This window comes from Schistocerca nitens, chromosome 1 (assembly GCF_023898315.1).
Source record: "Schistocerca nitens isolate TAMUIC-IGC-003100 chromosome 1, iqSchNite1.1, whole genome shotgun sequence".
Taxonomy (NCBI): Eukaryota; Metazoa; Arthropoda; class Insecta; order Orthoptera; family Acrididae; genus Schistocerca; species Schistocerca nitens.
In genome coordinates, this window is record NC_064614.1 from 384,799,308 (window position 1) to 384,819,883 (window position 20,576).

Sequence of the window (20,576 nt, forward strand, 5' to 3'; positions counted from 1 at the left end):
ATCCTTTTCCTCTGTGATAGATCTTTGCCTTTCAACAGTTGGAACAGCCTCTCAGTACCATCTGAAGAAGTTGTCCCATCTGCTCCTGTCCTATGCCCACATGGGTTTACCTATAACCAAGAAGGAGCCTAACACTCTAATCCAACCCTTCTGTCAGCCCCACATAGCTGCTAAACTATGCCTTTCTGACTTATTCCATCTTCCATACCACCAAAAACTTCCGCCGACTACTGTTGTCAATCTGTCCCGCAAAGTACTTTCCCCCTTTAGAAGTCTCAGTACTTCCTAATTGCTTCACCTTTAATCCAAAACTTAAATTCAACCATGTTGTATGCCTAAAGACCTTCTTTCCTTTGCCTGTTCTCTCCAATGCAGACATTTCTTTGCTATGTATGCCACTGACAACAGCCAACCCAATCCCCTTCTCTCTCCCCCCTTAATAGGAGCTTGTTTAAAACTGTTGTAACCTCACCTCCAACTCTGATCCTTCTGTCCATCCACCCAGTCATCCCTTGGCTATGTTTCAGGAATTATTCATTGCTAACCTGGCCTCCCCAGTCAGTCAAACATAACTCCTATGGAACACACAGCTATCTGTAACCTGAAAACCAATCCAGAGCTTATCATTCTTCCAGCAGACAAAGGCTCCACCACACCACCATAGTGGTCATGAATCATACTGACTGCATAGCTGGGTGTTTCTGCCAAGTTTCCAACACTTCTGCATACAAATTGAACAACAGGGTGTGTACACCCTGGGACAACTGGAAAAGACCCATGATTTTTTCATCCAGGAAAATTCCAGGAAATATTCTGGAATTTTTTAGGGTTTTTTATTGTTTAAGCATTCCATTAAATTTCTGTAATTCTGTCTAGTAAGAACTGATACTCTAACAAAGAATTTGACATTAGCCTGCTACTGCAGAATAGTACTGCAGCAATAAAACACAGACGAAAGAGCACCACCAAAATAAAAGTTAAGTTTGCAAAGAAAATGTGCTATTTACAACAACGAAAAACAGTGCACATACAAGTGTCTGACCACAGCAAAATGTGCCAAAGACTTTAGGACAAAGATTATGTAATACTTCGTATCAACAAACTGCTTGACGTTCTTAAACATAAAGGGTAAAGGATGGAAAAAAGTCCTTCTGTAGACGACTAATTATGCAACAACAATGGCAAAATTATAACTATATTTTTTAAGAAAAGGTGCAAGGTGAGTTCTTGAGCAGTTTTCACAACTTGTTATTGGCTTTTCTATGGAGAAGTCGCTCGACAGAACATATATTCAGTCAGGCAACCTATGAAATGTTCAGTGCACAGTAGAGAATTTTACAGTCCTTCTTCTTTGGGTCAAGAAGAATGTTCGATTCAAATCGTTGGCGAGTTGCGTAACGTTAATGGCTGCTGTCACACTACCTTTTATGTATGTTAAGGTTCATATATTCACAGTTTTGCTGTTATTTGGCAAAGCAAACTAATTTCAAAGCAAAAAAATAAAACTGGTTGTGGTGACACACTAATCTGTAGCTTTGCTCGAGGTATAGGTTAGATTGGAAGGTAACAGTTTGGTTGTGAGTTGGCGAATCCAACGAATGTGATAGTGAAAAAACCGGCTACGGTGCCAGACTGATCTGTAGTTTACCCAAGGTGTAATTTATGTTGAAAGGTGACAGTTTGGTTGATGTTTGCTTTGTCACTGGTCAAAGTCAACGACTCATATCGAACAGTTCTCTGTATCCAAATGTTCAGCTGCAATGTAAGCTGTGCGCTTAGAATCCTGCCTAACCACTTGCTTGGACAAAAACAGCAAAAAAATTTTGACTATTAGTATTACATGTGAAAGCTTCTCTTTTCTTGATGAAAAATATCTTCTAGTAGCCTTATTTCGTTAAGCAGGAGTACAAATGAATGAAAAAAATCATCTAATAGCATTATTTTGCAAAGCAGGAATACAAATTATCATGCCATATTTTCCTGAATTCGAAGTTCACTGTCAGGACACTGGGAGCGCTACTACAATCTCTGTTTCTGTATCATAGCATGGGCATCACACTTCTTATATGTGTTCGGAAACTACCATGCCATAGTTGGAGAATTCATATTTATATTCTCGTAACACCAAAATAAGCAATGTATATGTTCCCAGAATGAGATTTTCACTCTGCAGCGGAGTGTGCGCTGATATGAAACTTCCTGGTAGATTAAAACTGTGTGCCGGACTGAGATTCGAACTCAGGCCCTATGCCTGTCACGTGCAAGCGCTCTACCATCTGAGCTACCCAAGCACAACTCACGACCTGTCCTCACAGCCCTAATTTCATCAGTACCTCATCTCCTACCTTCCTAACTTCACAGCAGCTCTCCTGCAGACCTTGCAGAACTAGCACTCCTGGAAGAAAGGATATTGCGGAGACATAGCTTAGCCACAGCCTGGGGGATGTTTCCAGAATGAGATTTTCACTCTGCAGCAGAGTGTGCGCTGATATGAAATTTCCTGGCAGATTAAAATTGTGTGCCGGACCGCGACTCGAATTCGGGATTTATATGTTACGCGTGCATTAAAGATCTTTTCAAAATGTGTTGTCTTTTACTGGGAGTGCTGGTAAGTTCTGCATCGGCTTATAAAAGCTTTATCATTCAAAAGACTGGTATGTTCTACAGCTCTGAGGGAAAGTGTATTCTCACCTGGAAAAAAGTGCATTTCCACACAGAAAAAAGTGAAGTTTTAATTGGGAAATCTGAGAATTTTTTTCTTCTAATTCACATATACACCCAGTTGATGAATCCACCAGAGGCGACAAATAATGTCAAGTATTCTTCAAAAAGTTTACTACCAAAACCAAGAAAAACTGTTTGTCTAATCCATGTAGTTTGAAAATGAACAAGTTGGTCACAAAAAATTAAATTCTAGGTCTCTTTCAGACTGTCTTGAAGCAAAGCTCAACTAAACATTCAGTTCCTCCGTCAATTCAGGGAGTTAAAGTTCTGTCTAGGTACGAAGTTAAAATTCCCTTGGAACAATCTACTGTCAGTGTACTACAAGAATAATTTAAGCAAAATTTTAAGACACCCACAACCATGAAGATAGATCCATCAGTCTCATTGAGGCAACCCAGGGCTTTGCCCGTAGCTGCAGTGGCTGGTTGATGGTGGAGACAGTAGTGTTGGCATGGACTATATGTCCGAACTGGAGTCCATGCTTGGAGTGAACTGCTGATTGAGAGCTGTGTGCCTGCCTAAATACTGTCCGATGGATCCTGTATCTTGGGATGTATTTTCAGTCATGTATTGCGGAAGCAAGCAGGTTCCCGCAACTCGCGACCTCAAGTGATGCTACTAGGTCCGCCTAGTAGAAAACTAGGAAACCTTGTTTTTGGCAGAAAGTGGTTGCCTGACACATGCTACCGCCGAAACCGAGCATATGATGTGCCAGCCTCGAAGGCATAACATTGTGGCATATCATCCACCCCTCCGAGAAGGGCCAAAGGGGGCAAGGCTCACCTTGATGTGTTCCTGCTGCTCTGTGTCATCAGTGGTGGGCAGGCTTGGGTCCTTCATGATGTCCACTTCCATTGGTGTTGGTACTGCAGGAGCAGGCTAGCCCACAGCACTGGGAGTTGAGATGATCTTGTGTTGACTTTTTGTAGCCCCTCCTGGCTCTCGCTCTCTGGCAAAAGAACAGAATATAATCCATGTTTGAGATTTTGCCTTTGCGGAGTCATATTGGTTTTATATGTTTCTGGCAGACCATGACGCTAGTCAGGGTGACTTTGACCATGGCCCTGCCAAGGAGGTTTGTTACTTTTGCAGGGAGCCACTGTCGTTGTCCCCTAGATAAAATGGTATAAGGGTGGTTACAAGTTTTTCATGACTGTTGCTTGCTGACAGACAGATGGATGATCGAAAGTCATGATGTACAAGGTTGACTCCTTAATCTTTCTGCTGGTGAGGCTCTGTCTTGTGAAGTGCATGATATGAAGCTAGGAACAAAGTCAAGGACTTGTCCAGAGAGTGATGGCATTGTAATTTTGATATTTGATTCTTGAACGTGTGGACAGACTTGGTAGGCTGTTAGGGGCCAGATGGAAAGGTGCTGTATGAGATGTGATCAAAAAGTAATGGGAATTTTTAATCTTGCAGGTTTTATACTGTGTATTTCCAAAACGTTTTTATCTTGTTTGTACAAGTGTTGCTGATGTATGTTTGCATATTCAGCTGTATTGAATATTCAGTTTAGTGTTGACAGTTGAAAAACGTTTTATGTGTTTTCATGTGCTCAGTGAATTTGTACTTTCGGAAAAGATCGATCAAAGAATTTGTATTAAATTTTGCTTGAAAAATGGCATTAAGTGCAGCACCACATTCAGCGGGAGGGGAGGTGGGTGGCGGGGGGGGGGGGGGGGGGGAGAAGGAGGAGAGAGTTCGATACATTTCTAGCAGACCTAATACTGTGAGTAAGACAAGAGTTTATGGTTGTCTAAACATATCAAAAAAAGAAAGGTTTTGGAAAATTGGCATATCCTTTGGGTCAAGCCAAGCCTTTTTTTTCCCCCTGGAATATGTAGCAGCAAAGTTTGTTCCAAAATTGTTTAATTTTCACCAAGAATGATGTCATGTAGGCATCATTAAGAAATTTCTGAATGAAGTCAACAATTAAGCAGAATTTTTAAAGAAGGTTATAACAGGTGACAAAACAGGAAAACATGGGTATACGGGTATTATGTTGAAAACAAGGCCCAGTTGTCCCAACGGAAACGGCCTGATTAGCCGATATATATATATAAAATTGAACAAGTTTGAACACATGTGAAGATTCTTCTCACTGTTTTCATCTATTTCAATGGAATAATACATCATGAGTTCCTGCCTTATGGCCATGTGGTCAAAAACGAATACTAACTGGAAGTTTGTGGGTTGTTTACGTCAAGTAATCCAATTAAAACAACCAGAATTGTGGCAAAACCACTATTGGAACTTCCATCACAATAATTCTCTCACACCTCAATACTTGTTCACAATTTTTGGCAAAAAAACAAAACTGTTAAGCTGCCTCAGCCACTGTGTTCTCCGGACGTGCCCCCTGCAACTTCTTTCTATTCCCGAGGCTTAAAAGAACCATGAAATGATGATGTTTTGCAACCACTGATGAGATGAAAACAGAATCGCTGAAGAAGCTGAACACCACAACGAAAAGTGAGTTCCAACAGTGCTAAGAGAAACAGATTCCTATTACTTTTTTGTCACACCTTGTATGTATTAATTGCATGCCATTCTTTTCACAAAAAGAAGAAAATTTGCCTGAAGTGATTTGTGGCCCTTTATCAGTTACCAAGGTCTCTGGGATCCCTTTTGTTTAAAATTTTTTCATCATCATCTGGATGGTTTGACTGGATGGGATGTTGATGCACGGGAGACATAAGGACCTGCAGCAGTGGCTATGAGCCAGGTATTGTCTGGTAAAATCTAAGTGTAGTCTTAAGCATTATATGGAAGTGTCCAACCATGGGAATAATTGGTGAGATGGTTCAGCCTGCTTCCTTTGACAGGTGGTGCCAGCTGCAACCATTTCGATGATGGTGGCATCGTTACCCTGTCAGTGTAATTGCTGCCGAGCTAACTATTTGGTAGGGAGCACTGTACTTCAGTGCCCTCATGGAGTAAGGGCCGGAACCAAGTGACGGCAGAATAACCACCCTGTTATGTTGGTTCTTGCCCAGTAGCACATCATGGAAGGTGTAAAGCTCATGTCTTCTGTGCCAGTAGTATACCGGGATTTCAGGAGCCAGATGTTTGTGTAATCAGAGGCTGCTTCAGCTGGTTCTAATGAAGCAGTTCCTTGAGGAATGGGTCGTCTGCAGAGTGTAAACCCACCAGTGATGTGTCCAGTGGGAGGACAGCTGCTGATTCTTCTGGCTTGTTGTCTAAGTGAGAACATATTTTCACTTCTTTGTCTAGTTCTGTGTGACCTACTGGTAGTCGGACAGAAGATCAACATTAGCATGTTATGTGGTGGACTGGAATTGGCTGTCATAATTATATGCATATAAAAATAGTGCCCACTGTTGTAGATTGATGCAGAAGCCTTGAGAAGGGGTAACGATGACTTATAATCAATCAGAAATGTGAATTTTCTACCATATATGTAATCAAAATCTCTTGAGGCCAGAGGTGATGGCCTTTACCTCCTCTTCAGTTTTCATTGAGCAGTGAACAGAGTCTTGGAGACAAATGCAATGGGCCACTCCGTCCCTTTGATAATGTAGGATAGGACTGGTGCGACTCCACAGTCAGAAGTATTTGCTGCTAAGGTCAGCGGTTGGGATGGATCATAGGCTTCAAGGGGTTGGGTGGGTTTGCTTAAATTCTCTCAAAGCCTCGTCATATGTTGGTGTCCAACGCCACTTTACCTTTTTACTGAGGTGGTTATGAAGAGGCTTTGCAATTGTTGCTGCCTGTGGTATGAATTTTTGATACTAGTTCTATGACATGAGTTGGCCAGTATCTTTTGTATTGGGCAATTTTTCGCTCGCCTCCACATACTGAGGTGTAGGAGAAATGTCTATAGCACTGAGGATGTGTCCCAAATTTGATCTGTGCTACAAAGAAGCTACACTGTTCCTTATTGCACTTGAGATATGATATCTTGATCACTGAAAACAATTTGTCTAAGTTGTTAGCCAGATCCTCAGTATTTTTACCCAGTACAGCGATATCGTCTAGGTAATTTGCTGTATGCAGCACTTTACTAACGCTTTACTAAAGGCCGGGGCACTACCCTCTGTGAATGACAGCTGGTTGTACTGATGAAGTCTGAATGGAGTATTGAGTACTAGCTTCTGCCGGGATTTGACATCCACGGGAAGTTGATGATAAGCATCTTTGAGATCAATGTCAGCGAAATTTTTTCCTAATTGGTCAAGATGTCCTCCTCCTTTGGAATTGGGTATGGGTCCACCATGGACTGGAAGTTTATTGTGTTTTTGAAATTACCACCTATGTGTAGGATGCCATTTGGCGTTTCTATTATGAGTGTAGGCGTGGCTCACTGAATGTTTCAGAGAGGGGTAAGGGTTTCTTCATTCAGCAGTCATTGTAACTCGAGTTGCAGCTTGTCTAATAAGGAAAAAGGCACATTACGTGCATTAAAGAATTAAGGGATACTAGATGGGATAGGGTTGTATATATTTAAAACTCCCTGTGTGTGATCCTGATTGGGAAAACACTGATTTGAATTTTGCAGGCAATGTGTCAAGGAATTCGGGAACACTGAGGGAGTAGATGGGATTTAGTCACACGTATCTACAGTCCCAACGCGTTGAGGAGGCCTATTTCTAATATGTTTACTGCGCCATAGTGTCCATTATAAGGATGCGGGCCCTGATGCAGTGATTTATCTTGCTATTGAAGTTAGTCCCTGTCTGAAAATCCTTGGGCTGGAGGATTTTGGTGGCAACCACTGGTACGACTGCCAGTTAATGATGTTTGTGGAAGAACTTGTGTGTATTTGCAACCTGTGCTGCACATCATCAATGTGGATCATCAGGGAGATACTGTTTGTGGTAGTTGAAGACACTGATTTGATATGTGCTGCATCCTTGGAAGGTTCATTTGCAGTCAGTGTTCCTCCTCCTAGTGGATCGACCATTTTGTAGTCCACTGGCATTTTGTGTGGCAATTGAAATACTTCTGCTCAAAGGCTTGATTTCCTACACATACATTGTGTCTGTAATAATGACACTGATGATAGGGTGCAATATAAGACACTGGCTACATATTGGCAATTGTCGGAATTGGCACATCAGTGCCAGGTTGTTCTGTGCCATCTGCCAATCCATCCTGACTGGTGGAGGGGATCTACAGATTGTCATGGTTGCAAAAACTTGGGCTGGGTTTTGCATAGTGCTGTCAAACACAAGGATTGTTCGAAAGCCCTAACGATGGGCAAACGTATTTGTAATGAAGTGTCTTTCAGTTTTAACAAGTCTGTCTAGACTGTGTCATCCAGAATGTAAACTAGTATTGTGTCTGACTAATGAAGCTGCATATTAGTGATTGCCTTCTGGATTATTGCACACAAATGTACAGTCCCTGGATACTGCTTGTAGCCATGCAATCCACTCTGTGTACGACTGTCTATTGAGCTTGTGAAAGCTAAAGAACTTTTGTCTCATTCTGGAAACTTTTGTCTAGCTGCTACATTCAAAACTTACACTTTGAAGACCAGCCACTTAGGCCCAGAGCACCAGCCATTTATGCCATCATTTAACATTTAACCGGCATATTCACATCTGATAGTTTTCAAAGGTTAACACACACTATAAAAGACCAGTCTTCAAGATTAGTTTCTCTTATTTGTTTCAGTTCTCTCATAGGGTAAAAATTAAGCAATAATGATAGCAAAAAGTATAATTATCCTTCGAAAAGAAGCACAGTGTGAATTTTTGAGCAATTTCACAAGTAATCAGCTTTTCTATTCAAAAGCTGAAATGCTCAATGGAACATGTATTCAGCCAGGTAACCCACAAAATGTTTGGTGCACAGCAGTGAAATTTACAATCTTGCTTGTCAGAAATACTCAGCTGCTGCAATTTAAACTGTGCTCTTGTGATTTTGGCTAACTGCACTTTCGGTGGGAGGGGGGGAAGAAAAAAATTAAATTAAATTAAAACAGCAAAAAGTTTTTGACGACCAATATTATGCGTGAAAGCTTCACTTGTTTTGATGAAAAATATCATATTTCACAAAGAAAGAAGACATAGTATCGCGCTGAATTTGAAGTTCACTGTCAGGCCATTTGGAGCACTATTACAGTCTCTGTTTCTGTATTGGAGTATGGACATCATACTTCTTATATTTTGGTGTTCTCTGTTAGGAAACTTCCGTGCTGTATGATTCAGAGGACTAATATGCCTTACAGCTCTGAGGGACGTGCATTTTCACCCAGAAAAAAAGCATGTTTTTAACCAGGAAATCTGGGATTTTTTTTTCTTGTCCACCCATACAGGCTGATTGTGCCCATATACAATTCTCCTACCAAATGGTCTCTGCCTTTGTTGACCAACACTTCCAAACCATTGTCCATAATCTCACACCGTACATTCAGGACAATGCTCACTTCCTTCACTGCCTTTCCACAGTCCCTGTCCCATTGCCACCAGACACCATGTTTGTCACTTTCGACATGATGACCTTACACACCTACATCCCCCATGCTCAAGACCTTGCAGAACAGTACCTTTTCCATCGCCCTGATACCAAACAGCCACCTTAATCCTCCTAGCCAACCACATCCTGACATACAATGATACTAGTTTTGAAGGCCAAATCTGTGAACTAATCTATGGCACTGCCCTGGGTTCTTGCTTGGCAACTCATTTATGGGCCATTCAGAGGAATCCTTCCTTTACAGTCACCACTTCAAGCTGCTTGTCTCGTTCACTTTCACTGATGATATTTTCAAGATCTGGACTGATGGCTAGTACGACCGTTGCAACTTCCTCAATAACCTTAGTACCTATGCTGAAACCCACTTTATCTGCTCCTTCTCAACTCAATGAGTCACCTTTCTAGATGTTGATCTCCATCTCTCATATTGCTCCATAAATATGTCTGTTCATGTCAAGTGCACCAACCACCAACAGCACCTCCATTTTGATAGCTCCATGCCAAAAAGTCTCTTTCATACAGCTTCACCATTGTTGGATACTGCATCTGTAGTGAAAGCAGGAGCTGTCAAGATGTGCAGATAACCTTACCAGCCTTTATATTGTATCCAGCTTATCCTTAAACAGATCTGCCATGTCATCTCTTTCTCTGACAGCATTAACCCTATTAACCAGCCACCAACCAGCACTCCTTTAATCACACTTGTCTTGAAAACCACAACCATATTATTCACGAGGGCTTCAGCCACCTCTCATTTTGCTTGGAGATGAAGGATATCCTAATCGAAATCCTGCCAACATCGCTCGAAGTAGTGTTCCACTGCCCACCACACCTACAGAATATCCTTGTCCATCCCTACTCCAATCCTGCACCTCATGAGTCACTCCCTTGTGGCTGACACAGGTGCAAGAACCTGTCCCATACATCCACTAGCCACCTCCTACCACAATCCAGCCACAGGCTCTTCCTGCCCAATAATAGGAAAGGCCCTGTATGAAAGTAGCCATATTATACATCAGCATTCTATTAGGCATGACAAGTAACCAATTGTCCACCCTCATGAAAGGCCACCTCCAAACTGTGGCAGACAGCCACATCCATCACCATTCAATTGTTGAACATGCTGCACACCACAACATTAATGACTTCAACAGCTGCTAGTGAAGCAGAATGTGCCACTTTCATACTCTCTTCCAGCACAAGTATCTCTGAACTACACAGGTGGGAACAGCGTACCCTGCACTGTTGCAGTCCCCCTGACTTAAAACTCCTTTAACTTGTTTCTTATTGCCTGAACATACATTTTCCCTTACCTCTTATATCCATACCACTCCTTCTCCATCCAGATTTTGTACTAACTTTTCCCACTACTCTTCCCCTCCATGTGGCCAATTTCCCTCCTTCCCTCCATCCCTGTTATAAGCTATTATTGGCTTAATCCTTCCTGTACAATTTCAGGTTATGCAACATTATCTCAATCCTGTACATGTACATTTCACACTTCAGTTTTACACAAACATTACTGTACATGAGTCACTGCTCACAAATTCAACTGGTCTCATTGTTTGCATGGCCTCAGCTGCTGTCTGTACACTGGCCTGATTGCACTCTCGTCTTCATGTTGTCAAACTTCTGTCTCAAAAGTTTCAGTGAAGTTGCCCTGCACACTGCCAAACATGCTGCTGATGCCTACAGAATGACTCCAACAGTCACCAAGTTCCCACTAGCATTCTCTACCTGCACAGACTAATTAGATCTCATCATCCTCCTCCTCCTCCTCCTTCTTGATTATATATTGTTCTTCTTGGAATTGGCTTATTCTTCTCAATATTATATATTAGGGTTACCTATTTTTTTAATTATTCTATTCGTTCATCTGACTCTTCATACTTTCCCATGTCTTTTTCCATAGTTGCCACAAATGCTGTTATAAACCGTAATATGATCTGGCACTTCATGAACACAATAATTCTTCAGTCTAAATGTTTATTTATTAAGTTGTACATCAACATTATTGCACTTTAGACCAGTTCTTTTTGGGAATATTTTAAATACAGTATTCAGATAGTATTTGCATTTGGATGACATATGATAACCATTTCAGAAAATTTTGCTTATTTGCATTGCTATAGTATCAGCCAGAGACTGTATTATTTGTTACTTGTTTCTTGTGATAGTCTCAACTCGAAATTGCATTTTCTTTCACTGAACACATGTTAAATTGCTTCTGTAATTTTTGTACCTTATATTTCTTTTAGCTAACCAAACTTTTAATATTTTCAAACTTATACAAGAATAAGTTCGATATGTTCATATACTGATGATGTACATCTACATCTACATCTACATCTACTTCCATACTCCGCAAACCACCTGACGGTGTGTGGCAGAGGGTACCTTGAGGACCTCTATCGGTTCTCCCTTCTATTCCAGTCTCGTATTGTTCATGGAAAGAAGGATTGTTGGTATGCCTCTGTGTGGGCTCTAATCTCTCTGATTTTATCCTCATGCTCTCTTCGCGAGATATACGTAGGAGGGAGCAATATACTGCTTGACTCCTCGGTGAAGGTATGTTCTCGAAACTTCAACAAAAGCCCGTACCGAGCTACTGAGCGTCTCTCCTGCAGAGTCTTCCACTGGAGTTTATCTATCATCTCCATAACGCTTTCGCGATCTTCTTTATCTCTTCTATCAACCCTATCTGGTACGGATCCCACATTGCTGAGCAGTATTCAAGCAGTGGGCGAACAAGCGTACAGTAACCTACTTCCTTTGTTTTCGAATTGCATTTCCTTAGGATTCTTCCAATGAATCTCAGTCTGGCATCTGCTTTACCGATGATCAACTTTATATGATCATTCCATTTTAAATCACTCCTAATGCGTACTCCCAGATAATTTATGGAATTAACTGCTTCCAGTTGCTGACCTGCTATATTGTAGCTAAATGATAAGGGATCTTTCTTTCTATGTATTTGCAGCACAGTACACTTGTCTACACTGAGATTCAGTTGACAGTCCCTGCACCATGCGTCAATTCGCTGCAGATCCTCCTGCATTTCAGTACAATTTTTCATTGTTACAACCTCTCGATATACCACAACATCATCCGCAAAAAGCCTCAGTGAACTTCCAATATCATCTACAAGGTCATTTATGTATATTGTGAATAGCAACGGTCCTACGACACTCCCCTGCGGCACACCTGAAATCACTCTTACTTCAGAAGACTTCTCTCCATTGAGAATGACATGCTGCGTACTGTTACCTAGGAACTCTTCAATCCAATCACACAATTGGTCTGGTAGTCCATATGCTCTTACTTTGTTCATTAAACAACTGTGGGGAACTGTATCGAACGCCTTGCAGAAGTCAAGAAACATGGCATCTGCCTGGGAACCTGTGTCTATGGCCCTCTGAGTCTCGTGGACGAATAGCGTGAGCTGGGTTTCACACGATCGTCTTTTTCAAAATCCATGCTGATTCCTACAGAGTAGATTTCTAGTCTTCAGAAAAGTCATTATACTCGAATATAATACGTATTCCAAAATTCTACAACTGATCGACGTTAGAGATATAGGTCTATAGTTCTGCACATCTGTTCGACGTCCCTTCTTGAAAACGGGGGCCTATAGATGCATCCAGTTACCATGTCTGAGCCTGCTTTAATCGTGACCTTCACCCAAATTATTTCACATTTCGGATCTCCGTCAATTTCCTTCAATACTATTGAACTTCTTATCGCTATAAACACGCCTCCCCCTTCACTGTCCAGCCTGTCTATGCGGTATACATTCTCCATCCTTCATGTAATCCTCCCCACTCCACCAAGAGTGTCTTTCCGCCGTCCACCTAACCTTCGTAACCTGTTAGTTCATCCCTATGAAATCCCCAAACCACCTTCCCTACCCTCTGGCTCCTATCCTTGTAACCGCCCCCGGTGTAAAACCTGTCCCATGCACCCTCCCACCACCACCACCTACTCCAGTCCTGTAACCCGGAAGGTGTACACGATCAAAGGCAGAGCCACATGTGAAAGCACCCATGTGATTTACCAACTGACCTGCCTACACTGTGATGCATTCTATGTGGGAATGACCAGCAACAAACTGTCCATTCGCATGAATGGACACAGGCAGACAGTGTTTGTTGGTAATGAGGATCACCCTGTGGCTAAACATGCCTTGGTGCACGGCCAGCACATCTTGGCACAGTCTTACACCGTCCGGGTTATCTGGATACTTCCCACCAACACCAACCTATCCGAACTCCGGAGATGGGAACTTGCTCTTCAATATATCCTCTCTTCCCGTTACCCACCAGGCCTCAATCTCCGCTAATTTCAAGTTGCCGCCACTCATACCTCACCTGTCATTCAACATCATCTTTGCCTCTTCACTTCCGTCTCGACTGACATCTTTGCCCAAACTCTTTGTCTTTAAATATGTCTGCTTGTGTCTGTATATGTGTGGATGGATATGTGTGTGTGTGCGAGTGTATACCCGTCCTTTTTTCCCCCTAAGGTAAGTCTTTCCGCTCCCGGGACTGGAATGACTCCTTACCCTCTCCCTTAAAACCCACATCCTTTCGTCTTTCCCTCTCCTTCCCTCTTTCCTGATGAGGCAACAGTTTGTTGCGAAAGCTTGAATTTTGTGTGTGTGTTTGTGTTTGTTTGTGTGTCTATCGACCTGCCAGCGCTTTCGTTCGGTAAGTCACATCATCTTTGTTTTTAGATATATTTTTCCCACGTGGAATGTTTCCCTCTATTATATTGAGTTTAGATTAGATTAGATTAGTTTTTCGTTCCGTAGATCCGTGCTGAGGAGATCCTCGTGGATGTGGAACATGTGAATTTATTTTATTTTTTTAAAGCTGAAATAACCATACTAATAGTATGAATATATACAATACATCATTTGTTTCCATTAAAAAATTCGTCAATGGAGTAGAAGGAGTTGGCCACTAGTAAGTCTTTCAGGCTCCTTTTAAACTGATCTTTATTTGTAAGTAAATTTTTTATGTTTACTGGCAAATTATTGAAGATGAGTGTTCCTGAGTAGTGGACCCCTTTTTGAACTAAAGTAAGTGCTTTTAAGTCCTTGTGCAGATCATTTTTGTTCCTGGTATTGTATGTATGAACTGAGCTGTTTGTTGGAAAAAGATATATATTATTTGGGACAAATTTCATTAATGAGTAAATATACTGAGAGGCAGTAGTTAGTATACACAGTTCTTTGAAGAGGTTTCTACAGGACGTCCGTGAATTTACTCCACAAATAATACGTATTACACGCTTTTGGACTCTGAAAACTTTTGTTTGACTTGAAGAGTTACCCCAAAATATTATACCATATGACATTATGGAATGAAAGTAGGCAAAGTATGCAAGCTTTTTCATTTTTATGTCGCCTATGTCTGCTAACACTAGAATTGCTAATACAGATTTGTTAAGGCGTTTCTGCAGTTCTGTGGTGTGCTCTTCCCAACTGAATTTATTATCAAGTTGTAATCCCAGGAATTTAAGACTGTCAACCTCTTCTATCTGCTCTTCTTCGTATTTTATGCATATGCTGGGTGGAAGCCTCTTACAGGTTCTGAATTGCATATAGTGAGTCTTTTCGAAGTTTAATGTCAGTGAGTTGGCTTTAAACCATTTATTAATATCCATGAAAATATCATTAGCAGATCTTTCTAGAACTACACTTGACATACTATTTATTGCAATAATTGTGTCATCTGCAAACAAAACGAACTCTGCTTCTGGCAGTGTAACTGATGAGAGATCATTAATGTACACAAGAAAAAGCAATGGTCCTAAGATGGATCCTTGTGGGACACCACATGTAATTTCTTCCCATTCTGATGATGACTGATGACTTAATTGTCATTACTGTTTACAACTGGTTTCAGCCAACTTTCTGTCCCAAGTACTATGTGGGCATTGTGACCGTTTATTAATGAGAGCAGATCTGGGACCTTTCTATAGACGCTCCTGCAGTTTACTATTAGCACATTAATATTGTTATTCCCTGTTGCATTTTGCCTACTCCTACCTTGCCACGTCTCAGGAGGCATCTTGTCGGGCCCAGGGAGGGAATTATCTAACTTAAAAAACCCACATACACACACGTACTCCGCCACCCTTGTAGCCACTTCCTGCGTGTAGTGTACGCCTGACCTATTCAGGGGGACCCTACATTGCTCTACCCGATAGTGGAGGTCGAGAAATTTGCATCTCAGATCTCCGCAGAATCGTCTGAGCCTCTGGTTTAAGCCTTCCACTCAGCTCCAAACCAGAGGACCGCGATCAGTTCTGGGAACGATACTACAAATAGTTAGCTCTGATTCCACCCCGTGAGCGAGGCTTTCCGCCTTCACAAACTCCACCAACCGCCTGGATGAACTGAGGATGACCTGTGAACCCAGATGGCAGGAGTCATTGGTGCCGACATGAGCAACAATTTGCAGTCGGGTGCACCCAGTGCTCTCTATCGCCACCGGCAGGGCCTCCTCCACATCTCGGATTAGACCCCCCCGGCAAGCAGGCAGAGTGAACACTGGCCTTCTTCCCCAACCTTTCCGCTATTTCCCTAAGGGGCTCCATCACCTGCCTAAAGTTGGAGCTCCCAATCACTAATAAACCCCTCCCCCCATGTGCCTGCTCGGGCCTTGCTGAAGGAGCAGCCACATGTCCACTCACAGGCAGAGCGGGCGATGCCACACGGCCAGCCTCCACATTGACCCTCAGCCTCGTGCGCCGCAAATGCCGCTGAACCCGCCACTCCCCGTGGGGAGAGGGTGGCCCAACCGCGCCCGGTACCCGCGAAGATGTCTCGACTTCAGGGACAGTGGGTGAAGCATGTAACACCTGGGGTGTACCCTGCGACACACCAGACTCCCCACTGCCGCTACACTCCCAGGCAGCAGCCTGAAGACGGCTGACTGCGGCCATCAACACGTTCAGCTGTTCACGAACAGTGGCCAGCTCCTCCTGGATTCCGTACACAGCAGTCTCACATCCTATCCATCCTAAGAGATCAATTTACTGATAGAGCAGTATACAGTATTATCGTTTCTTGTTTCACTTTTCATAGGTAGGCCAAATACTTCTTTTCATTAAACATCTAAGACAAGACAATGGTTGAACAAATAAATGTTTCAGACACCACAGTTTAATGTGTTTCTGCAGTACCAGATTTGTCAGGGATATGGGCTGGCAGAATCTGAGAAGGTTCCAGAAAAAAGGATTTTTATGGTTAGGGGTGGAGGGTGTGCTTTAGCCAGGGAAGGTGTTATGTTTCTGAAAGGGACAAATAGATGGAGCACGGGTTCATTGGGGGTAGGGATGATGTAGGAATATGGGAAAGTACAGGGGAAATGGATTAGACACAGCATTAAGTGGTTGTAAGGGGAACTGGATAGCAGAGCGGGTGTTCGGGGAGTGAAAAGAAGGAAAGTATTGTGCTGAGAGCACTAGGATAATTTTGTGAAATCAGTATATTTGATTGTGTATAAGGGAAAAGATGTAAAATTCTGACAGGTGCAATGTGTCAGTGGGATGGTAGGATTCAGAAGTGAAATCTAGTAGTTGATTGCTAGGAAGATGTTATAACTGTGATCTGGTGGATGGGTGATTCGTAGAACAGCATGTGACACAGTCATAATATCTGTGATTGGTGCAACAGGGTATCACAAAAAATGCTCACGACCATGTTGCTCGGAACCGATGGTGGGTGTGTGTGTGTGTGTGTGTGTGTGTAACAAAAGTTGATGGATAATACAGGAGAATCAAAGTATATGTAAATTATGAGACAGGAACAAAGGACAGATGACACAAGATTTAGGATGGAACTCTGCTGCAAAACTGCACAGGTTTTTATGTCGGTAAGACTACCAGCGAGCTGTCCACCAGGATGAACGACCACCACCAAATTGTTGCCAAGAACAGGGTTGACCACCCGGTGGCACAACAAGGAACTGGGCGTTTCAATGGCTGCCTCACAATCCTGGCCATTTGGATCCTTCCCTTGACCAACAGCTTCTCTGAAGTACGCAGATAGAAGTTATCCTTGCAATTAATTCTTCTCTCCCCTAACTGTCCTGCCCTCCATCTCTGGTAACCCTCTGTCCCTACAATGGTTTCCCCTTCCTCCCTTCTATCGCTCCATCCCAGTTTACGTCCCTGTCACTTTCAGTGTGCGTTGCTCCTCTTTAGTTGTGACACCTGCACATCACACGTGTAGCCTGTGTACTGGCCACCCTTCCAACCTGCAATCCTAGCTAGTAAACCAGATGCCTCCATCTGAGTTGCTACCCATCCAACCACACCGTGTCTTCCTACCTCCCACCTGTCTCTCCCTCTACACAACCCACCTGACACAACACCCACCCATCCTGTCGAACTGCAGTACAGGCATTGTTCCTCCAGCTGATGCCATGTAGGGACACAGGTGTGTGTGTGTGTGTGTGTGTGTGTGTGTGTGTGTGTGTGTGTGTGTGTGTGTGTGTGTGTGTGTGTACTCTTAACTCGAAAAAGGATTACTTCAGAAGCTAGCAAGTTATCTTTCTTTTTTTGTGTGTGCCTGTCAGTGACCCAGTGATTCTCATTTTTCGTGAATGGTCTGCCTTACTTGTAAAGAATGTTAATTTGTACATAACTTAATCACATTTTTACAAAGTTAGTTGTAACTGTGACATTGAGGGGTGAAGATTATATCTTCCTGGTTGGTATAAATTTCTGGGACAGTTCTGTGGAAACAATAGTGGATTGTGGGTGAAAGCATTCTAGATATTACTAGTGTTAGGTATTGTGCGAAGAGATTCTGATAGTGGTTTTGAAACAGAGCTTCCAGTGGATAAAGATATGTTTTTTAAAATTTTGTTGTCAGTTTACCTACATTACGGATGTAAATCTGTGGCCTACTTCCCAATTAATGGCTCCGTTAAATTAACAGTTGGAATTCTGTATGGTTGCTGGCACTCAGAATCTACTTCTATTTTTTTTTATTATTTATTTAGATCTTGTATAAGTGCCTTGCTATGCTTTCACTTTCTTTTAGATATTTTTTAAAGAAATCTGTGCTCATTCACCAGAATTATATGGCTTACACATGGAATGCAGCTTTCTTTTTAGTATGTTTAAGAAATTTGAAATGCCCCCATTTCAGTAATGCTCTCGTGGTCCCGCCCTCCAAACGCGTACACGCCAAATCCCACTGTCCAAATTATAAAAATATTTTTGGATTTTCTGAAAGTTGTTGAATAAGGAATTTATGTACTGCTGTATTTCAAATACAGTTTAACTTTTAAGATCATTTATTTACAAAAATAAATGTGACTATGGCATACTTTTTCAGTCCCATTGTGAAGAGGTGCTGTGACCAGATTGAAAGTAACCTCAATGAGAAAATAGAGCAAATTGTGCTGATGACTGTACAGAAGGAAAAGAAAACTAGAAATTGCGTTGCAAACAATGTTTCTGCGATGGTTTATAGTCCACTGCTCCACAACTCTAGAGAACTGCTGCCTCTTTCAAATGACAGAAAGACAGTGTTTCGGTGAGTGTGTTGTATATAATAGAATAACTGATGAAGAGAGTGGTTAAAGGATTTAAGTAATGAACAAAAATAACATTTTTGTTTATGCATTTCTGCTCGAACCCATTTATGAGTTAGTTATTATAATAGAACTTCTTATAAGTGATAAACAAATTGTGAACTGTATAATGTCTAGTCCAAGTTTTATCCAGGAAAGAGATTGAGAAATTCCAAGAACAAATGCGAGAAGCAATGAAGTTAGAAATGAGAAATATTATCCAAGAAGAGGTAAAAGTAGCACTCACTAACACTATTTGCTCAACTGTTGAAGTCTTGCATAAGAAAAAATGTAGTCCTGGACGAGCAGCACCACTATTGTGTCGTAGGCTGGTGAGTCAAACTTCAGAATTATTCCAAACATCTAAATGTTATAGTGATAACTTCACTCATAATAAGTGTTTGCATGCCTGTTCCTTTTCTTAAATACATCAGAATGTGTATGCAACTGAATAAAGACCAATAGAACTTTTAATTAATGTTCAATAGACAAGAAATCACTCTTAAATATAATGGAACCACCACTAGGCATCAGAATTGTGTAGCAAACTATATTGCCAATAATATCGAGTAGTACTCTGCAGTGTAACTACTCCCTGAATTCATCCACTACATCTCTCCAAGATGCATATCATGATGTAGCATAGAACCTCAAAACTTTCATTCAAAATTTTGTGTGTGAGAGCAGAAGGAGTTTTGTGCATTTGCAATTGTAAGCAGATTAAATATCATAATGAAGAAGCAATGGGTGTTATTGTGTAGGACATGACTGTTTATTCTTTGATGCACTATTGTTTTTATAGTTATACTGTTGTCACCTTTTATTTGGAGTCCATTTTGTTGTATATAGTGCACATATTCGCTTTTCTCTTCGTTACTTTGTGATGTTCGAATTTTAGTGAGTCATTTCACCACCACATTTGATACATTTTTGTGTTTCTGCAATTGACCCACAAGACATTCACAAATGGACGACTTCACTGTGCAGAACGAAATCACTTAAATCAGTCCACTTTATAGCACTCGCTGCCATAATCGCAAAAAATTTCTCTCGAAACTCGAAAATGGTTTTATTTTTGGCACTAGAAATACATTGCCTCTGTTCACCTCTCATCAGTTATGTTACAGAATCATCCTATTGGCTACGCGGAACTGACACGGTTTCAACTTATAAGCAGCAGATAAGCACTCCTGCGACTGCCACTGGGCCTGATCTAGACTTCAGCCACAACAGGGACCAACCAAATGAAGCAGTGCAGTTGTTAAAACTCCAACCTCATGTTTGGGAGGATGGAATTTGCTCTGCCCAGCAATCCTGATTTACATTTTCCTTTTTGATGTTCAAATTTTAGTAAACAACAGTGAAATTCAAGAGGGTCTCTTAAAAACTGTTAGATTTGGGACATTTTGGCTGGACCTGTAAAAGCTTTAGTTCTATTTCTGATTTGAAGTAGGTGAGGTTTTTCTCCAAATTAAGATATAACTTATGATATTTGTAACAATGAGTAAAGGTTAATAAGTCACTGTTCATAATTATACATAGTTTGTAACCCACTTGTTCATTATCTGGAGAATGAGGATGTTGTTGTTATGATTGTCTGAGAGATTTTGAAGCTCATATGAGTCAGTTTGTTGCTAGTTACTTTAATGTGTTGACCAATAAATGTATCAGCATTCAGAATTGGGACTGTGGACTAGTCAGATTTATGGTTATGAAATAGTGGATGGCTCCTTCAATAGATCACTTGAAGATGGATTTCTTAGACTCACAGCATTCCATTTCATCTTATTCCATCTTCTCACATATGAGTTA

General features: G+C 41.6%; 1 protein-coding gene across 7 annotated transcripts in view; it reads left to right on the forward strand.

Annotated features, from left to right (window-relative positions):
• LOC126249129 (kinesin-like protein KIF22) overlaps positions 1-20,576 on the forward strand; it is a 317,400-nt gene that overhangs the window by 242,097 nt on the left and 54,727 nt on the right. For all 7 annotated transcript variants that reach the window (XM_049950791.1, XM_049950819.1, XM_049950826.1 and 4 more), the window contains 2 exons: positions 18,527-18,727; positions 18,919-19,096. In XM_049950791.1, coding sequence (XP_049806748.1) covers positions 18,527-18,727; positions 18,919-19,096 — 379 coding nt within the window. The remainder of the gene's footprint in view (positions 1-18,526; positions 18,728-18,918; positions 19,097-20,576) is intronic.